At 34.7% G+C, this 16828-nt stretch overlaps 1 protein-coding gene, 1 non-coding gene and 1 pseudogene across 2 annotated transcripts in view; 1 reads left to right on the top strand and 2 right to left on the bottom strand.

Annotated features, from left to right (window-relative positions):
- Positions 1-15448, top strand: part of Sos2 (SOS Ras/Rho guanine nucleotide exchange factor 2) — a 103369-nt gene extending 87921 nt beyond the window's left edge. The window contains exons 20-23 of the mRNA XM_047540218.1: positions 612-873; positions 1381-1422; positions 13421-13530; positions 14903-15448. Of these exons, the coding sequence (XP_047396174.1) occupies positions 612-873; positions 1381-1422; positions 13421-13530; positions 14903-15397 (909 nt within the window). The 3' untranslated portion in view covers positions 15398-15448. The remainder of the gene's footprint in view (positions 1-611; positions 874-1380; positions 1423-13420; positions 13531-14902) is intronic.
- LOC124977046 (ubiquitin-40S ribosomal protein S27a-like) lies at positions 7799-8394 on the bottom strand (annotated as a pseudogene).
- Trnaa-ugc (transfer RNA alanine (anticodon UGC)) lies at positions 8028-8105 on the bottom strand. Its single transcript has one exon. It is a non-coding gene; the product is annotated as a tRNA-Ala (tRNA).
- Positions 15449-16828: the final 1380 nt, after the last annotated feature.

Below are 16828 nucleotides of genomic sequence, written 5' to 3'. Positions count from 1 at the left end.
GCTCTATGATTTGAGTCTTATAATATGTAATAACTGAATTTAGTACTCTAATTTTATGTTAAGCTATTTCTTTATTATTTTTTTTTTTTTTGTGGTGCTGGGGATCGAACCCAGGGCCTTGTGCATGCAAGGCAAGCACTCTACCGACTGAGCTATCTCCCCAGCCCTTAAGCTATTTCTTGATAAAAGTTATTCTCCCCTCTCCCACCCTAGTCTACCTGTATTTTTCTTAACTTCTGAATCCTGAGCTCCCTTCATAGTCTGAAGAAGGTATTGCAGCCAGAACCATGTACCGATGATAAAAGCCTCTGGTAGCAATAAAAAGTTGTTCTTAAAAAAAAAAAAGTGGTTTTGACACAAATTTTCAAGTATTTTATTTATATAGTTATTAAAAGAGATTTACTTATATTCAAGTTCATTTTTAAATTCATCCTGTTAAATCCAGAAGTTACTTCTAGAATGCCACAAACTGCCCCTGCAGATTGGGATTTTGTTGCACTCTTTTAGTTAAAAGTGAGTTCCTTAAAAGTTCCTTGAGACTTAATGTAGCTCTAAGTCATAAAAACAAAATAATGCAAATAAATGATACTAATTATGTGTACTTTTCCTAGCCTAGGAAATCAACCTACTCCTTAAAATCTCCTGGAATAAGGCCTAATTCAGGCCGGCATGGCTCTACCTCAGGCACTTTACGAGGTCATCCAACACCATTAGAAAGAGAACCTTATAAGATAAGCTTTAGTCGAGTTGCTGAAACTGAGCTTGAATCAACTGTGTCAGCACCAACCTCTCCAAATACACCATCTACTCCACCAGTGTCTGCTTCTTCTGAACATAGTGTGTTTTTAGATATGGATCTCAATAGTTCCTGTGGTAAGTATTTGATACAAACCATTTGGTAAAAAAGGAATTTATGTTTCAGATAATTCTTCTTATCATTTTAATTAACTACTCCTTTGCATACAAATTAGTGTGAAAAATGGCATCTAAATGTGAAAATAGCTATTATTACATTTGTGCATTGTTTATGCATGTTATTTTGTAATTTATTCATTCAACAAAAATTTATTTAGTACTTTTGGGGCCCTGCTCCCACTTGAAAGGGAGCAACAGACAATGAATAAGAAAATAAGTACATAGGTCAGTGAGGAAAATTGAAAGAGACTGTGGTAGAGAAGGAACCATTTGTGCTAAGAAAGACAAAACCATTCTAGGTACAAGGAGTACTTAGTTTCTTTTTTTTTTTTAAACTGACACATTAAAAGATGGTGATAAAATTGTGTGCTGTGTGTATATTACATGTTACTCTATGCTGATGTTTAAAAAATAAAACCATACATGTTACCTACCTTTTCAAATTAATTTTTCTCATTCCAATAGGTAGCAATAGCATCTTTGCTCCAGTACTCTTGCCACATTCAAGTAAGTATGACTATAAGTTGAGTCTAATGAAATGACTATAATAATAATAATCTGGTTGACCAAATTTGTATTTGAACATTTTGGGACTTAGCAACGTGGAAAGAATAAGAAAAAATCCTCCCTCCCTCCCCTCTCCCCTCACACCATCTCTCTTTTCTTCTTTGTTTCTTTATTTTTTGTGCTCCCGGAGATTGAACCCGGCCCTGTACATTCTAGACAAACCCTCTACTGTTGAGATATATTCCCAGCCTGAAAGAAATTTTTATAAATAAATTGAACTATTTACTTATAGCTATGTACTATTTAAATTTTGCTATAGTTTTTAAAATCATTTTATGACCTGTGTGTTCAAGGGACTGTGTGACCTTGAACAAATTATTTACCACCTCCAAACGTATTAGGGATCAAATGGAATAAATATGTAGAACACCTAATACATTGCTTAGCACAGAATAAACAGTTATTTCATATCAGTTGCCTATCTTTTTCCCCACCCCTTCCAATTCAGTTTCCTGTAGGAATAATACACAGTCAGTCCTTTGTACATATGGTTTCAGTACTCAGGGATTCAGTCAGCCCCAGATTGAAAATGTAGTTATGCCTACTGTACTTGGATCTGTGCTAAACACATACAGACTTTTTTCCATTGTCATTATTCCCTAAACAATACAGCATAATTTTATTGTAGTAGGTATTATAAGTAATCTAGACGGGTATGGAGGCACACATCTTAATCCCAGCTACCCAGGAGGCTGAGGCAGGATTGCAAATTCAAGATCAGTCTGGAATTTAGTGATACCCTGTCTCAAAATTAAAAAAAAAAAAAAGGGAAAGCACTTGCCTAGCATGTGTGAGGCCCTGGGTTTAATCCCTAGTACCCCCCAAAAATAAAAATCTAGAGAGGATTTAAAGTTGCAGGATATATGTAGGTTATATGCAAATACATTATAATACATCGCATTATGTAGCATTATTATGCATTGTAAGAAACTTAAGCATCTGTGGGGTATCCTGGAACCAGTCCTGGATACCAAGGGATGACTACACTAAATGCTTATTAAGTTCCCAGGCTAGCCTTTGATGATATATTTCTTCACATCTTATTTAAAGCAGTATTTTAAGGAAAGCACTATTCTATCATTCTAAATTATTTAATAATTTATTATTTAAATGCTGTTAACTTTCTGTGGTCATTTGTTTAAGGCAAAAATAATCCAAAAAGGAACACAGCAACTGTGGGAGTAATTCTGTTTTAGTCAGCTTTTTGCTGCTGTGACAAGCACAATTATAAAGGAGGAAAGGTTTACTTGAGGGCTCACAGTTTCAGAGGTCTTAGTCCATAGAAGGTCAGCTCCATTCCAGGGGGCTTGAGGTGAGGCAGAACATAATGGCAGAAGAGCATGGCAGAGGGAAGCAGCTTGCATCATCAGGAAGCAGATAGAGAGACTCCACTCTCCAGATACAAAATATATACCCCTTAGCCACACCTCAATTCCCACTTCCTCCAGTCACACCCTGGCACTTCAGTTAATTCCATCAGGAATTAATTTACTGATTGGGTTAAGACTTTTACAAACCAATCATTTCTTCTCTGAACCTTCCTGCAATGTCTCACATGTTGAGCTTTTGTGGGACACCTCATATCTAAACCATAACAAATTCTCTAAATCTGGAGCACCTCTACTTCTAACGTAGTAAAATTTATATAATTTAGACAGTAGCAGGAATTCCTGTCTTATGAGAAAAGTGTAGTTTTTTCAGAGACTGAGACAGCAACCAATGCAAACTGGTTAAACACTTAAAATAAAATTAACAGACGCTCCCTATGCCATGTCTCCTCACCCTTTTTCTTATTCTTCATTGACATGTCCTCATTTCTAAATGATGTTTTTATATTGCTCCTTTTTTTGAATCAATTTTATATAATGTTTACTGATTTCCTCTTATAATAGGATTTCATGTTCCACCTAACCCATACTTATCACATTTGGGACAAATACTGTTCATTATTAGATCAAATGGTGTTTATTATATTTCCTTTTTTATTCACTTCCGTTTCCTAGAATTAAGAATTTCCTCATTAAAGCATAGATTTGTTTAAGACATACTGCTAGGTTTTCCCATGCCCTTTTATAGCAAATTTGCATAAGAGCAAGGCAATTAGAAAACCTATCAGAGTTTTCTCTTCCCTACCCCTCCCCTCCCCTTTTCCTCTTCCACCTGAAAACCTCCATCCTGGCATTCTCCAGTTTGGACTGGTTGCTGTCTCAACCTCTGACCCAACCATCATCTTAGAACTTTCTTTTTCATCCTAGAAATTCCCTTTACCTCCCTCCTGTGTTTAATTTTTGTTTTTTAGATTGCTTTTTTGATATGTTCCCTCATTTTGGTAGGGACACATACTTACACGACTACCTGTGAAAGTATACTATAGAATATAAATGTTTCAGTTCTTATGTTTCTGGAAGTACATTATACATTTAATTGTTAATAATGTGCCCGAGTATAGAATTTAAATCATTTTTACTGTCTCCTTTTGTAATTGCTATTAAGAAGTCTAATACCATATTAATTTATTCACCTAGTCAATGTAATTTTTCCCTTTTTTTGGTAGTACTGGATGGAGATTGAACTGAGAACTATATCCCCAGCCTTTTTTATTTTTTTATTTTAAGACAGGGTTTTTAAATTTTTTAGATAGTTACCCTGGTTAGCCTCAAATTTGTGATTCTCCTGCCTCCAACTCTATAGTATCTGGGATTATAGGCATGTGCCACTGTGTCCGGCTCAGGGCATATTTCTGAATGCTTAATATGTACAAGAGATACAGCAGTAAACAAAATAGACAAAAATTCTTCTTTCAATGTCAAGGTATAATTATAGTTGTAAAAGGACTTAAAAATACAGAGCCTAACATGAAGTAGAAGTTTATTTCTCACAAAAGCCAGAGCAAGTGGACATCTCTGCTCCACAGGATTTTCAGACTAGCAGAGCAATTCAGAAGATTTTCAAGATGTGGCTTCCATCTCATTCTTCAGAAGCTGCTCCACAGTTACATTTTTCAAGCAAGCAGGAAGATGGAGGGCAAGGAACATTGTTATGAAAACATGCATACATCACTTCTGCTCTCATTCCAAAATTTAGTCACATGGGCTTACCTAGCTGTAAAGTGCTGTTTGTAACCACACAGCCTTTTTTAGCTTCTGACATTAGCTGGCAATTCTTATACATCTTTGCTTTCTGATATTTCAGTATATACAAAGTTCTTTGCCTTCAGGCTCTGTATATAAAGTGTATATGAAACATAAATGAAGTCAGGCATGGTGGTGCATGCCTGTAACCTCAACAACTTAGTGAGAACCTGTCTCAAAATTAAAAAAAAAGAAGTGGGGATGTGTCTCAGTGGTTAAGCACCCTTGGGTTCAATCTTTAGTACTGAAAAAGAAAGAAAAATAAAATAAAATAAATGAATTTTATGTTTACCTACCTTTAGGCTATGTGTGGTGTATGTAAAACATAAATGAATTTTTTATTTAAACTTGGGTCTCAGCCCCAAAATTTATCATTGTATATATGCAAATATTCCAGATCTAAAATCCTTATTATTTCTGATCCCAACCATTTTGGATAAGCAATATTCAACCTGCACTTAGTTTGTACAGCTAAGCACAAGGGATTTGGTGGCAAACAAGAAAGATAAGAGTTTCTGCCTGTTTATATAAAATACCTCCAAATGTTTTAGAAAAAATAACGTGCATATAGATCATATTGCTCAACTTCCTCTCTTGATTTTTTACTTTACTTATAGTTCCTTATAGCTCTTGATTTTTTACTTTACTTATAGGTCTCTCATGCTAGTTCCTTTTCAATTTTCCAAACTATTAACATTGGAAAGACTTGATCCCTAAATCTCTTTGTTTCTTACTTCTTACCTCATTCAGTATTATATCATTTATGTGATAATTCCCAAGTTTATATCTCCAGCTAGATTTAGACTCATATATTCAATGTCCTGTTCCACATTTCCATTTAGATACCTGATAGGAATCCAAACTTAACCTCTCCAAAACCGAGTCTTACTTATCACCCCCTCCAAAGCTGTTCCTCCTACTGCCTCCTCATCTCAATTTAGTATCCACCCAGTTACTTAGGTCAAAAATATGAGAGGTAGCTTTTCTCTCTTTTTCTCATACCACAAGTGTGACCCATCAACAAATCTGGATTACCCTCAACACATATCAAGAATCTAACCATCTCTTACCATTTCTACTGCTACTACTCTGGTAGGCCACTATAATCTCTTAACCTTATTTAATATTAGTAGCATCCCTCATTCTCCTACTTATTCTACATTGTGATATTCCCTGTATCTTTATGATTTCTGTTCCCCTCCCCACTGCCTTCTTTCCCTTATTTTGCTCTAGCTTCCATATATAAGAGAAAATATTTGACCCTTGATTTTCTGAGTCTGGCTTATTTCATTTAGCACAGTTTTCTTCATTTCCACCCATTTACCTGCAAAGCCATTATTTCATTCTTCTTTATGGCTGAGTAAAATTCCATTGTGTATGCATACACACATTTTCTTGATCCATTTGTCTATTGACAGGTATCTGAGTTGGTTCCATAATTTGGTTATTGTGAACTGTGCTGCTATAAACATTGTAGTGACTGTATCACGATAGTATGCTGATTTTAGTTATTTTGAGTGGGCTAGGTGGGATCATGTGATCTTTCATTCCTGGTTTTTGAGGAATCTCAAAAAACTGCTTTCCAAAATGTTGTATTAATTTGCAGTCCCTCTAACAATGTATGAGTGTACCTTTTCTCCACATCCTCACCAACATATATTACTCATATTCTTAATAATTGCCATTCCGATTGAAGTGAGAAAAAAATTTAGTACTGTTTCGATTTGCATTTCCTTGATTGCAAGAGATGTTGAACATTTTATCATATATTTGTTGGCCATTTGTGTTTATTCTTTTGAGAAATACCTGTTTAGTTCTTTGCCCCATTTTCTAATTTTGGGTTTTTTTGGCATTGAGTATTTTGAGTTCTTTATACTACCTGGACATTAATTAATCCTTTGTCAATGGAGCAGCTGACAAAAATTTTCTTTCATTCTGTGAGCTCTTTCTTCACACTCTTAATCATTTCCTTTGCTGTGTAGAAAGAAACTTTTTGATGGTATCCCAGTTATTGATTCTTGGTTTTATTTCTTGAGCTTTAGGGGTCTTGCTAAGGATTTGGTGCCTCCACCTTTATGATGGGGTGTTGACCTTATTTTCTTCAAGCAGTTGTAAGGTTTCTGGTCTAATTCCTAAGTCTTTGATCCATTTTGATTTGACTTTATACAGAATGAAAGATACAGATCTAATTTCATTCTTCTATATAGAGATGTCCAGTTTTCCCAGCACCGTTTATTAAAAAGGCTATCTTTTCTCCAACATATATTTTTGGCATCTTTGTCAAGTATCAAATGGCTGTAGGTATGTGGTGTTGTCTCTGTCTTCTATTCCATTGGTCTTCCTACTGTTTTTGCTACTATAACTCTGTAGTATAATTTGAGACCAGGTGTTGTGATGCCTTCTACATCACTTTTCTTATTCAGAATTGCTTTGGCTTTTCTGGATCTCTTAATCTCAAATGAATTTAAGGACTATTTTTTTGTATTTCTGTGAAGAATGTCATTGTTATTTTGATGGGGATTACATTGAATATGTATATTGAATATGTATAATTGAATATGTGTATTGCTTTTTATAGTATGGCCATTTTTTTTAATATTAATTCTTCCTATCCGAGAACATGGGAGGTCCTGAAATCATCTTCAGTTTCTTTCTTCATTTTTCAATGTAGAGATCTTTCACTTTGTTTAGATTAATTCCCAGTTGTTTGTTTGTTTGTTTCTGAGGATATTGTGAAAGGGATGATTGTCCTGATTTCTTTCTCAGCTGAATTGCTACTGAAGTATAGAAAAGCTATTGATATATGAGTGTTGATCTTGAATCCTGCTATTTTGATAAATTCATTCATCTGCTTTAGGAATTTTCTGGGTCTTCTAAATATAGAATCATGTCATCAGCAAACAGTGATCAATTTGATTTCTTCTTTTCCTGCTTGTATCCCTTTAACTTCCTTCTCTTGCCTGATTGCTCTGGCTAGAGTTTCAAGAACTATATTGAATAGATTGGTGAGAATGAATGTCCTTGTCTTGTTTCTGATTTTAGAGGAAAAGCTTTCAGTTTTTTCCCATTCACTATGATGTTGGCTTTGAGTTTGTTGTATATAGCCTTTATAATGTTGAGGTAAGTTTCTTCTATCCCTAGTTTTTAGGGTAGTTTTTTCATGTCGTTTTATTAACTCATATATATTACTTGTCTTCTGGTTTGTTGAAGCAGTAAGTCAGACAACACTTGCCACAATAATGTCTGTTAAAGTATATGGCTATAAAAACTCCAGCACCACATTCATCTAAAGGGCACTCCTAGTGAAGGGGACTAATTTTGCCATTTTCATCCACCTTGTCTTTCAGGACAGCCAATTTAACCTTCTTTCTGTGTGTGTGTGTGTGTGTGTGTGTGTGTGTGTGTGTGTGTGTGTGGCCATACTGGGGATTGAACCCAGGGCCTTGTGCTTGCAAGGCAAGCACTCTTACCAACTGAGCTATATCCCCAGCCCTCTTATGCTTATTCTTCTTGGGAATGGTATAAGACTTCTTATTCCTTTTCTTAGCACCACCATGTAAGCCTCAGCACAAGATAAAAAAAAGGTGGACTCCTTCTGAATGTTGTTGTCAGACGAAGTACGTCCATCTTCCAGTTGCTTACCAGCAAAGATCAGTCTTTGCTGATCACAAGGAATTCCTTCCTTATCCTAGATCTTGGCCTTTACATTTTCTATAGTGTCCAAGGGTTCAACCTTGAGCGTGGTAGTTTTCCCCACAAGAGTTTTCACAAAAATATGCATCTCAGTGGTGATCCCACCGCAGATGGCGGATGGGAAAGCTTTACGGCATTTTTAACATGAATGGTTTCTGTATTTTATCAAAGGTCTTTCTGTATCTATTGAGATGATTATACAGTTCTTTTTCTTTATTCTATGTAAGTAGTGAATTACATTTGTTGATTTGTGTATTTGAACCAACCTTGCATCCCTGGGATGAAACCCACTTAGTCATGGTGTATTATCTTCTTACTATGTGTTAATATTTTTTGCTAATATTTTATTTATTAAGAATTTTTGCATTTATATTCCTCAGAGAGATTCCTATCTAGTATCTAGTTTGGGTGTCAGGGTTATACCTGCTTCAGTGTATTTTTAATACAACATCCAGACTGATCCTCTTAAGATGTAGGTTAGATCTTGACTCTCCTGTATATAAAACTTTCCATCTCACTCAGGATAAAAGCTAAAGTTCTCTCATGCTCACGAGACCTTACAGGGCTTGACCTTTGATCTGTCAGACCTCATCACCTGCTGTCTTCTTCCCTTATTCTTCACTGCTTTTGTTACTCTGCCTCTAGAAACCAAGGCACATGCTACATTAGGACTTCTGCTTTTGCCATTCCTTCTGTTTGTAATGCTCTTTAACCATGGCCTGCTCCTTTGCCTCCTTGCTTAGTGTTTTTGCTTAGTGTTCCCTTAGTGAGGTGAACAGTATTTGGCACTGTAGCAGATGGCCCACTATTAGTTGAATGAATAGATGGATGAATGAGTGGCAGCAAAATTGGAAGTAACATAGCCAACTAGCATTACATAAATGTTTCAGTAAGTTATCCTACATTCACTAATGTGGACTACTGCAACTATTTTTAAAAAACGTTAAGGAAAACAAATCTTGTAACAAAATACTCTTCATTGAAAATAAAATTGTGTTCATACAGCAAGCATTATTGAGTGTCTACTATGGAAAAGTATAAACAGTGGTTAAGTGGTGGCTATAGAATCAGACCCATGAGTCTATGTGTTTATAAAGAAGAGAAGACTCATGTAAGATAACAGTAAGAACCCATTCTGATGAACATAATTGGAACTCAACAGGAAAGCTGCTTTAGGACTAGTTGATTCAATGGCTCAGTGGTGTTATTAAAGACTAGAGTTCCTTTTGACTCTCATTGTTTTGTCCAGATGATAATCTTTATCTAAGGCTGTTTTTCCTTAAGGTCATAAAAATGCTGGCAGGAATGATAAAAGTTGTATGTTTCTTTGTTCAGCAGGTAGTAGAGAGAGGTACAGAAACAAAATGGCAAAGTGCTTTTCCAAAATAACAAGAGATATCCTTTTTAATAGCCCCCAGAAAAATTTCCTTTCATATTTCAGTGACCCAAATGAGATAGGGTCTGAGTGATGAGTTTAATTGAACAATCTGGCTAAAGAAATGGAACCACTCTGACTTCGACTAATCAGGCCTTATTCCTGTTGCTAAGGGGTAAGGTCAGCTTTCCCTGAAGTAAACATGGCTACATGTATGAGAAAGTAGATAAAAATATGATCATAGTAAGAAAATGAGAAAGTGAATCCTATGCCCACTTCTTGGGTAGAACTGGGATACACTGGGTAGGATTGGCTGACTAAACCAAATGGGATGAAGTTTGCCACCACCAAGAAGAGTTTTGTTCCCAAAGACAGGGCAGAAGATGCTGGACAGGCATGAGGAATAGATCCATGGTAGGTAGTGTTCCCATACCATCTGTCCGTACCCCCATGAGCATGCTTTTTGTTTTCAGCTGTTGGTTCCTGAACCAGCAGGACCCCTGCAGAGTCCACCTAATCAGGGCATCAATTTTTGACATGGAATAATAAATTTAATATCTGTAAGGAAATATCTGCGAGGAAAATGTTCCAGTTCAGAGTCAGTCCCTTTTCCTGTCTCTCTTGGTCTTCACCATGAAAAATGTAGCAGCACAGAAGAGTAGGGGACAATTTGAATGCAGTGAGGAGACCATGAATAGATGCTGAAAATATGACATTCTTGAGAAAGACTGATGAGATATATCAAGCTCTGCAAGAGGATTAGAAATAAAAAATGTACAGTGAAATTACTACATGTATCAGTGTGGAATAGTTTTCCTTTTTAAAAGAATCACAAAACCATGGTTTTATAGGAAAGACAGTAGAATGAATCAGACATAACTTTCCTATGTTCATATATGAATATACGACCAGTGTTACTCCACATCACGTACAACCACAAGAATGGGAAGTTATACTCCATGTATGTATAATATGTCAAAATACATGCTACTGTCATGTATAACTAAAAAGAAAAATGAAAAAAAAAATTTTAAAACATACTTTATAAGTCAGTGGAAAGTGACTTAGAACTATCAGGTGTGTTTACATCACATCTTATTCACTAATTTTTTAATGACCCTAATGCTTTGGCATTGCTATACTCATATTTATTCCTTATTTATAGCTCTGATAGCTTTAATTTTCTAAGCATCACCTGCTGTACACATCTACTATGCCTGGTTGAAGTATAGTAGAATCTATCATTAGTGATGAGTAGTACTTATTGACAAGTAGTACTTGTTGACATTTCCATTAAATTGTTTATTCATACATAACAACTATGATTTATGTTGTTTTGGGCTGAAAGTTGACAGGCTATCAGCCACCATTTGTTTAATTTTTATTTAAATTCATTGAGTATGTATCAGACTCTTGTCTTTTATTTTTTGGTGGTACTAGGGATTTAACCCAGGGGTGCTTTACCATTGACTACATCCCCAGCCTTATTTTATTTTATTTTATTTTGAGACAGGGTCTTGCTAAGTTGCCCAGGCTGATCTTGAACTCATGATCCCCCTGCTTTAGGGTCTCAAGTAGCTGTGGGATTCCAGGTGTACCCCCACCATGCCCAGCAACTCTTGTCTTTTAAAGTATGAGCACAGAAAATGTTTCTTCTAATCTGCTCTTTTGCAAAGAATATTTAATTTTTAAACAGTTTTTGGGCAGTGAATAGTATGAACCAGATCATTCTTGTATTGATTGAAAAGTAAAACTTCTGTTAACTTATATTTTAAAAAATGACAGTGATTAGTATTTTTTGCCATTTGAATCATTTAAATCTAATATTAGTTGAAATATTTTTCTTTCTAAATTTTATGCCCTATCAATGAAGGCCTGAAAAAAATGTATAAAATGAAACAAATGACATGTAAAATTCCCTTTTTATTTTTATTACATAAAATTGAAATGCTTACCTAAGAAATTTTGAGTGATTATTTAATAAATCAGTAGGTAGGTAGTGTCTTTCAACAGGTATTTAATATTTTCTGAAGAAATAGGAATTATGAGTTATGTCTAAAATTGTATACCATTGTTTTTATCCTTAAAGTTTTAACTCATCAAAGTAATGATTCAAAAATAAATTTTAGGAAATTTAGGATAGTATATGTTCTAACTATCTCAGGAATTTTTTTACAAGACTAATATGAATTTACTTAAATTTTAGATATTGTTATATACCATTTGAATGATAATGTAAGCATACACACTGTAATAGCATTTTTAAAAATAGTAGCCTTCTTTGCTGTTCTATTAAAAATCTAAGCTTTTCACACTTTTGGCTTTTTGGGGAGGGTGGTACCAGGGATTGAATCCAGGGTCAGTTAACCACTGAGCCTTTTAAATCCCCAGCCTTTTAAAATCTTTTTTACTTTGAGACAGGTTCACAAAGTCCTTAGAGCCTCACTAAATTGCTGAGGTTGGTCTTGAACTTGCAGTCCTCCTGCCTTAGCCTCCTGAGTCATTGGGATTATAGGCATGTGCCACTGGACCCCAGTACCCTTTTGACTCTTAAACTTAGTATCTTCATAAAGTGCACTAGAAGGTCTGTTATTAGCAGAACAGATTGGGAGACAATAAGACAATGTGATAAGTCATTTGATAATGAACACTGAATATTTCAAGTTTGTTTTATAAAATCAAAAAGGATACTTTTGTCAAACTATGAAATTTATATATACTTCTAGATCATGAGTTGATATTTTTATTTATGACTTCGTATGAAACAAAATAGAAAAATAAATTGAGAAGGGATTATGTTTGTATGACTTGGTTAATGTGTCACTTTTCTTAAAACATTTTTAGTGTTTGCTTAATATTTAATAAGCCAATCAAAAATGATATAACTGTAGTGTCAGTGACAAAAGTAATATTATTTTGTGGTAGTGGGAAACAAAAACTATACTTTACTGTCCCATAAGCAGTCACTTAGCATATTTAATACTAAATTCATCAACTTCTTTCCCAACTTACTCCTGCAAACCCAATCTCAGTATAATGACAAGACATGGTGAATGCCTTTATAATAACTGGGAATGTGGAGAGAAATCAAACAGGGAGTTGGACAGTATAGAATTCTTTAAAATCATATTAAAAAAGACTAAGAAATTGATCAAAATGAAAATAGTTCTTATTTTGTGTCTAGTTGACCTGTTCACGGGTAATTTTCTTCTAATACTTTATTATTTTGTCAATTTCCTTTAATATAATTATATAAAATGTACCTTTTTATTAAGAGAATTGAGAAAAGAGCTGTATGATACATAACCCTGCCTTATGGTTGGTTATGTAGTCATGTACCTGATGGTAGCTGCTTCAGAATACATGTTCTCTGCTTAGGGTGATCTTTCTCTGAAAGTAACTACATACATACAAACATGTTTTTGTTTGGTTTTGTTTTAGATTTTAAAAAGGCTTTTGGAGGAGCAGAATCTCATTATTAATCAGAACTAAATAACATGCCTTCAGTTAGTTATCATACTTAGTATGTACCAGCACTGTGTTAGGTACTAGGGATACAAAAATAAATGCACACTGTCCTAAGAGAGCTTACATTTTAGTGGAGAAGATAGATAAATCAGCTGTATAACAGAAATACAGTCTGATAAATGCCATGGTAGAAGTGATCACAAGTTGCAGTGACGTTTGTTGGATGTATTGCATTGTGAACTGTGGTTAAACTAATCTTTTCCTCCCCTAGAGTCTGTCTTCAGTTCGTGTGGTAATTTACATAAACCAAGTGAAGAGCCACTGATTCCACCTCCCCTTCCTCCTCGAAAAAAGTTTGATCAAGATGCTTCAAATTCAAAGGTAGTCAACACGACCTGAGTTTGCCTCAACTTATTCAAAAGTTGTGAATTTTTCAAGATAGTACTATTCTTTTTTAATATTTTTATTTGTAGATGGACACAATAGTTTTAATTTTTTATGTGGTGCTGAGGATTGAACCCAGTGCATCACATATGCTAGGCAAGCGCCCTGCCAGTGAGCTATAGCCCAAGCTCATGTTCTTATCATGAATCTGTTATATTTTGGCTTCCCTTTATCATTTTTCACATTCATATTGCTATATTTTAAAAATGCTTTTAGTAGTTGTTTAATTCTCATAAAAACTTTTCCTTTAAAAACAAAAAGTCAGGGGTGGACTGATTCACAGACACTCAGAAGTACATTTTCTTTCTGATGCAGACAGAAAGAAATTTAGTATATGAAGGAATCTTCAAACTTTCCACCAGCTTCTCAAATTTAAGGGTCCATCAGAATCACTTGGAAAAGCTTGTTAAAACCTGATGGTTGAACCCCCTGGAATTTCTGATTCAATAGATCTGGAGAGAGGCTCAAAACTTTGCTTTTCTTAAAAAAGAAATTTATTTTTGCTTTTCTAACCAAAGGCCCAGTGTTGTCTCTGATATGCAGATGCTAACTCACAAGAAGCAGTGGGGAGGGAAGAGTAGAAATTCGCTGGCTTAGACAAAGGGGAATAAAGGGAAGGGAGGGAGAATGGGAATAGGAAAGACAGTAGAATGAATCAAACATAACTTTACTAGTTCATATATGAATACATGACTGGTATAACTCTACATCATGTACAACCAGAAGAATGGGAAGTTATATTCCATGTATGTATATGTATAACTGACATGTATATCTAAAAAGAACAAATAAAAATTTTTTTTTTAAATTTGCTTTTCTAACAAGTTCCCTACTCGTGCTGATGTTGCTGGTCCTTAGATCACCCTTTGAGATCTGCTGTAGAGGAAAGGAAAGTAGAAGTAAATGCTCAGTCAGGAGAAGCTGGACATTTAAGTCTCCTTGATATCATGTCCTTTCACATCTGTGAAATTATTTTCACTTACCTATTATTATAATTAAAATTCATGAATTTCTGAAATTTACAAAACAAACTAGCACAAAGCTAGATAAGTTGAAGCTTTATGTTCTAAGACTTCAATTAAAACATCTCATGTAGGAATATTAAATTGATCCCTGGATTAAACTAGAAGTAATTTACTCATAAATCTGATAATTAAGCCAGGTTAATTTACTTTGAGCCTTTGGATTTAACTTGTGTATCAAGTTAAAAAATACTTCTGTGTGAAGAATTTTTCAGTCTTTTAAAATTATAAATTTTTCAGGAGAAAAGAAAAGAAGTATAGTTAATCACTTTTTTTTTTTTTTTAAGGGAACTATGAAATCTGATGATGACCCTCCAGCTATTCCACCAAGACAGCCTCCTCCCCCAAAGGTGAAACCCAGAGTTCCTGTTCCTACCTGTGCATTTGATGGACCTCTGCATAGTCCACCTCCACCACCGCCAAGAGATCCTCTTCCTGATACCCCTCCACCGGTTCCCCTTCGACCTCCAGAACACTTTATAAACTGTCCATTTAATCTTCAACCACCTCCGCTGGGACATCTTCACAGAGATCCAGAGTGTTTCAGAGACATTAATACATGTCCAAATTCGCCAAGCACTCCTCCTAGCACACCTTCTCCGAGGGTACCACGTCGATGTTATCACAACAGTCTTGCTCATCCTCAAGCTCCCCCTGTTCCACCAAGGCAGAATTCAAGCCCTCACCTACCAAAACTGCCACCAAAGACTTATAAGCGGGAGTTTTCACATCCCCCATTGTACAGACTGTCTATGCTAGAAAATGCAGAAACTCCTCAATGACCTTAGCCATATGTAGTCATTGACACTGGAATAGTATTTGTAAAGGTTTTTTTTTTTAATTTATTCAAAAAGGCATAGTATTTTAGTACTTTTTTTTTTTTTTTTTTTTTTTTTTTTTTTTTACAAATAATGCTCTTACAGAAATGCTACTGATCAAATAAGCTTTTAAGAATTGGAAAGATAAAATACAAAAGTCCTTCACCAGTATCCTCAGGTGATCAGTAGCATTGCCTTGTCTTGGATCCTCAGTGCTGCCAAAAGGCCAGTATATTGAATTTATATTTGCACTGTAGACTCTGCTAAAATATGGTTTAAAGTGACATTGATTGCACTGAAAGGGGATAGTGCTTTTGTGGAATTTTTCAAATTTGAGTTATAGATGCCTTTTTTTAAGGTAATGAATTTACACAAATATAGAGGTGTATGGTGTTATTGATTTTTAAATCTCTTTGACCATCTTCTAGTTTTTACTTGTAGTTTTTACATCTAGCTAGGAGAATTGTGAATAACACCCACTGTTCTTAAATTCTTTAATGCCATGTCTTAAATGCCAGTATTTGCTGCTGAAGACAAAAGTGAAATGTGGAATGAAAATAATAGAATGCACTGTATATATTATTTTGTCAAAATGTAAACAAAGAATAACCCAATTATAGAGGAAAAGAGGGCATGTATCTCATTCAGATGTGCCTTTTGTTTTTGCAGAGTATGGCATCTTTAGCTAATACGTTGCCTATTGTTTTGGAAAACAGTTAATATGCCATGTATGTACAGTTTTGTTTATATTGTATATTTAAAGATAATGCTAATAACCTATGTAAATTTAAGTGACTTGAGGTCTATAATACAATCTGCTACTTTACTAATTCATAGTTTCAGAGGAAAAGTTTCTTATGGCATAGGAACCAACTACCTTGCCTTCAAAACCTAGTGACTTTCTCTATAAATCTCGTGTTAACTGAAATTTTTAAAAAATATTTTTTTAGATTGGTAATATTTAAACCAGCAAATACTTAATGCTTTATTAAACTTTTTAATCAGAGAAGTGAGTAAAACTTTTATTTGCCATTTGGATACCTTTGTTCAAAGTGATGAAAAGTGTGTTATGCTGATAGGCTGTAGCAGTGGTTGTAAAGTAGCCAAAAGCCACGTTTTTTATTTACTGGTCTGTGGCCTTTTACTGTGCTTTGTATCAGAGTTCTTAACAAGATTAATAAATCACCTCAGTCTTAATTTTTAAAAAACTTTTAAAATATGTGTTTTCATTTTAAAGAACAAGGGGATGTTACTGAATAGATTTATGTATACACACATTAATTTTGTTATTTTATGCAACTTAAAACTACATAATCTCAGAATTTAAGTGAGGTAAATTTTAGAGGGATAACTTTGTTTTTACTGTTAAATGCAAGCTGCAAGTTTCCAGCATTT

This window comes from Sciurus carolinensis, chromosome 2 (assembly GCF_902686445.1).
Source record: "Sciurus carolinensis chromosome 2, mSciCar1.2, whole genome shotgun sequence".
NCBI lineage: Eukaryota > Metazoa > Chordata > Mammalia > Rodentia > Sciuridae > Sciurus > Sciurus carolinensis.
Note: the sequence above shows the minus strand (reverse complement) of the source record. Positions and strands in the feature narration are given on the sequence as shown.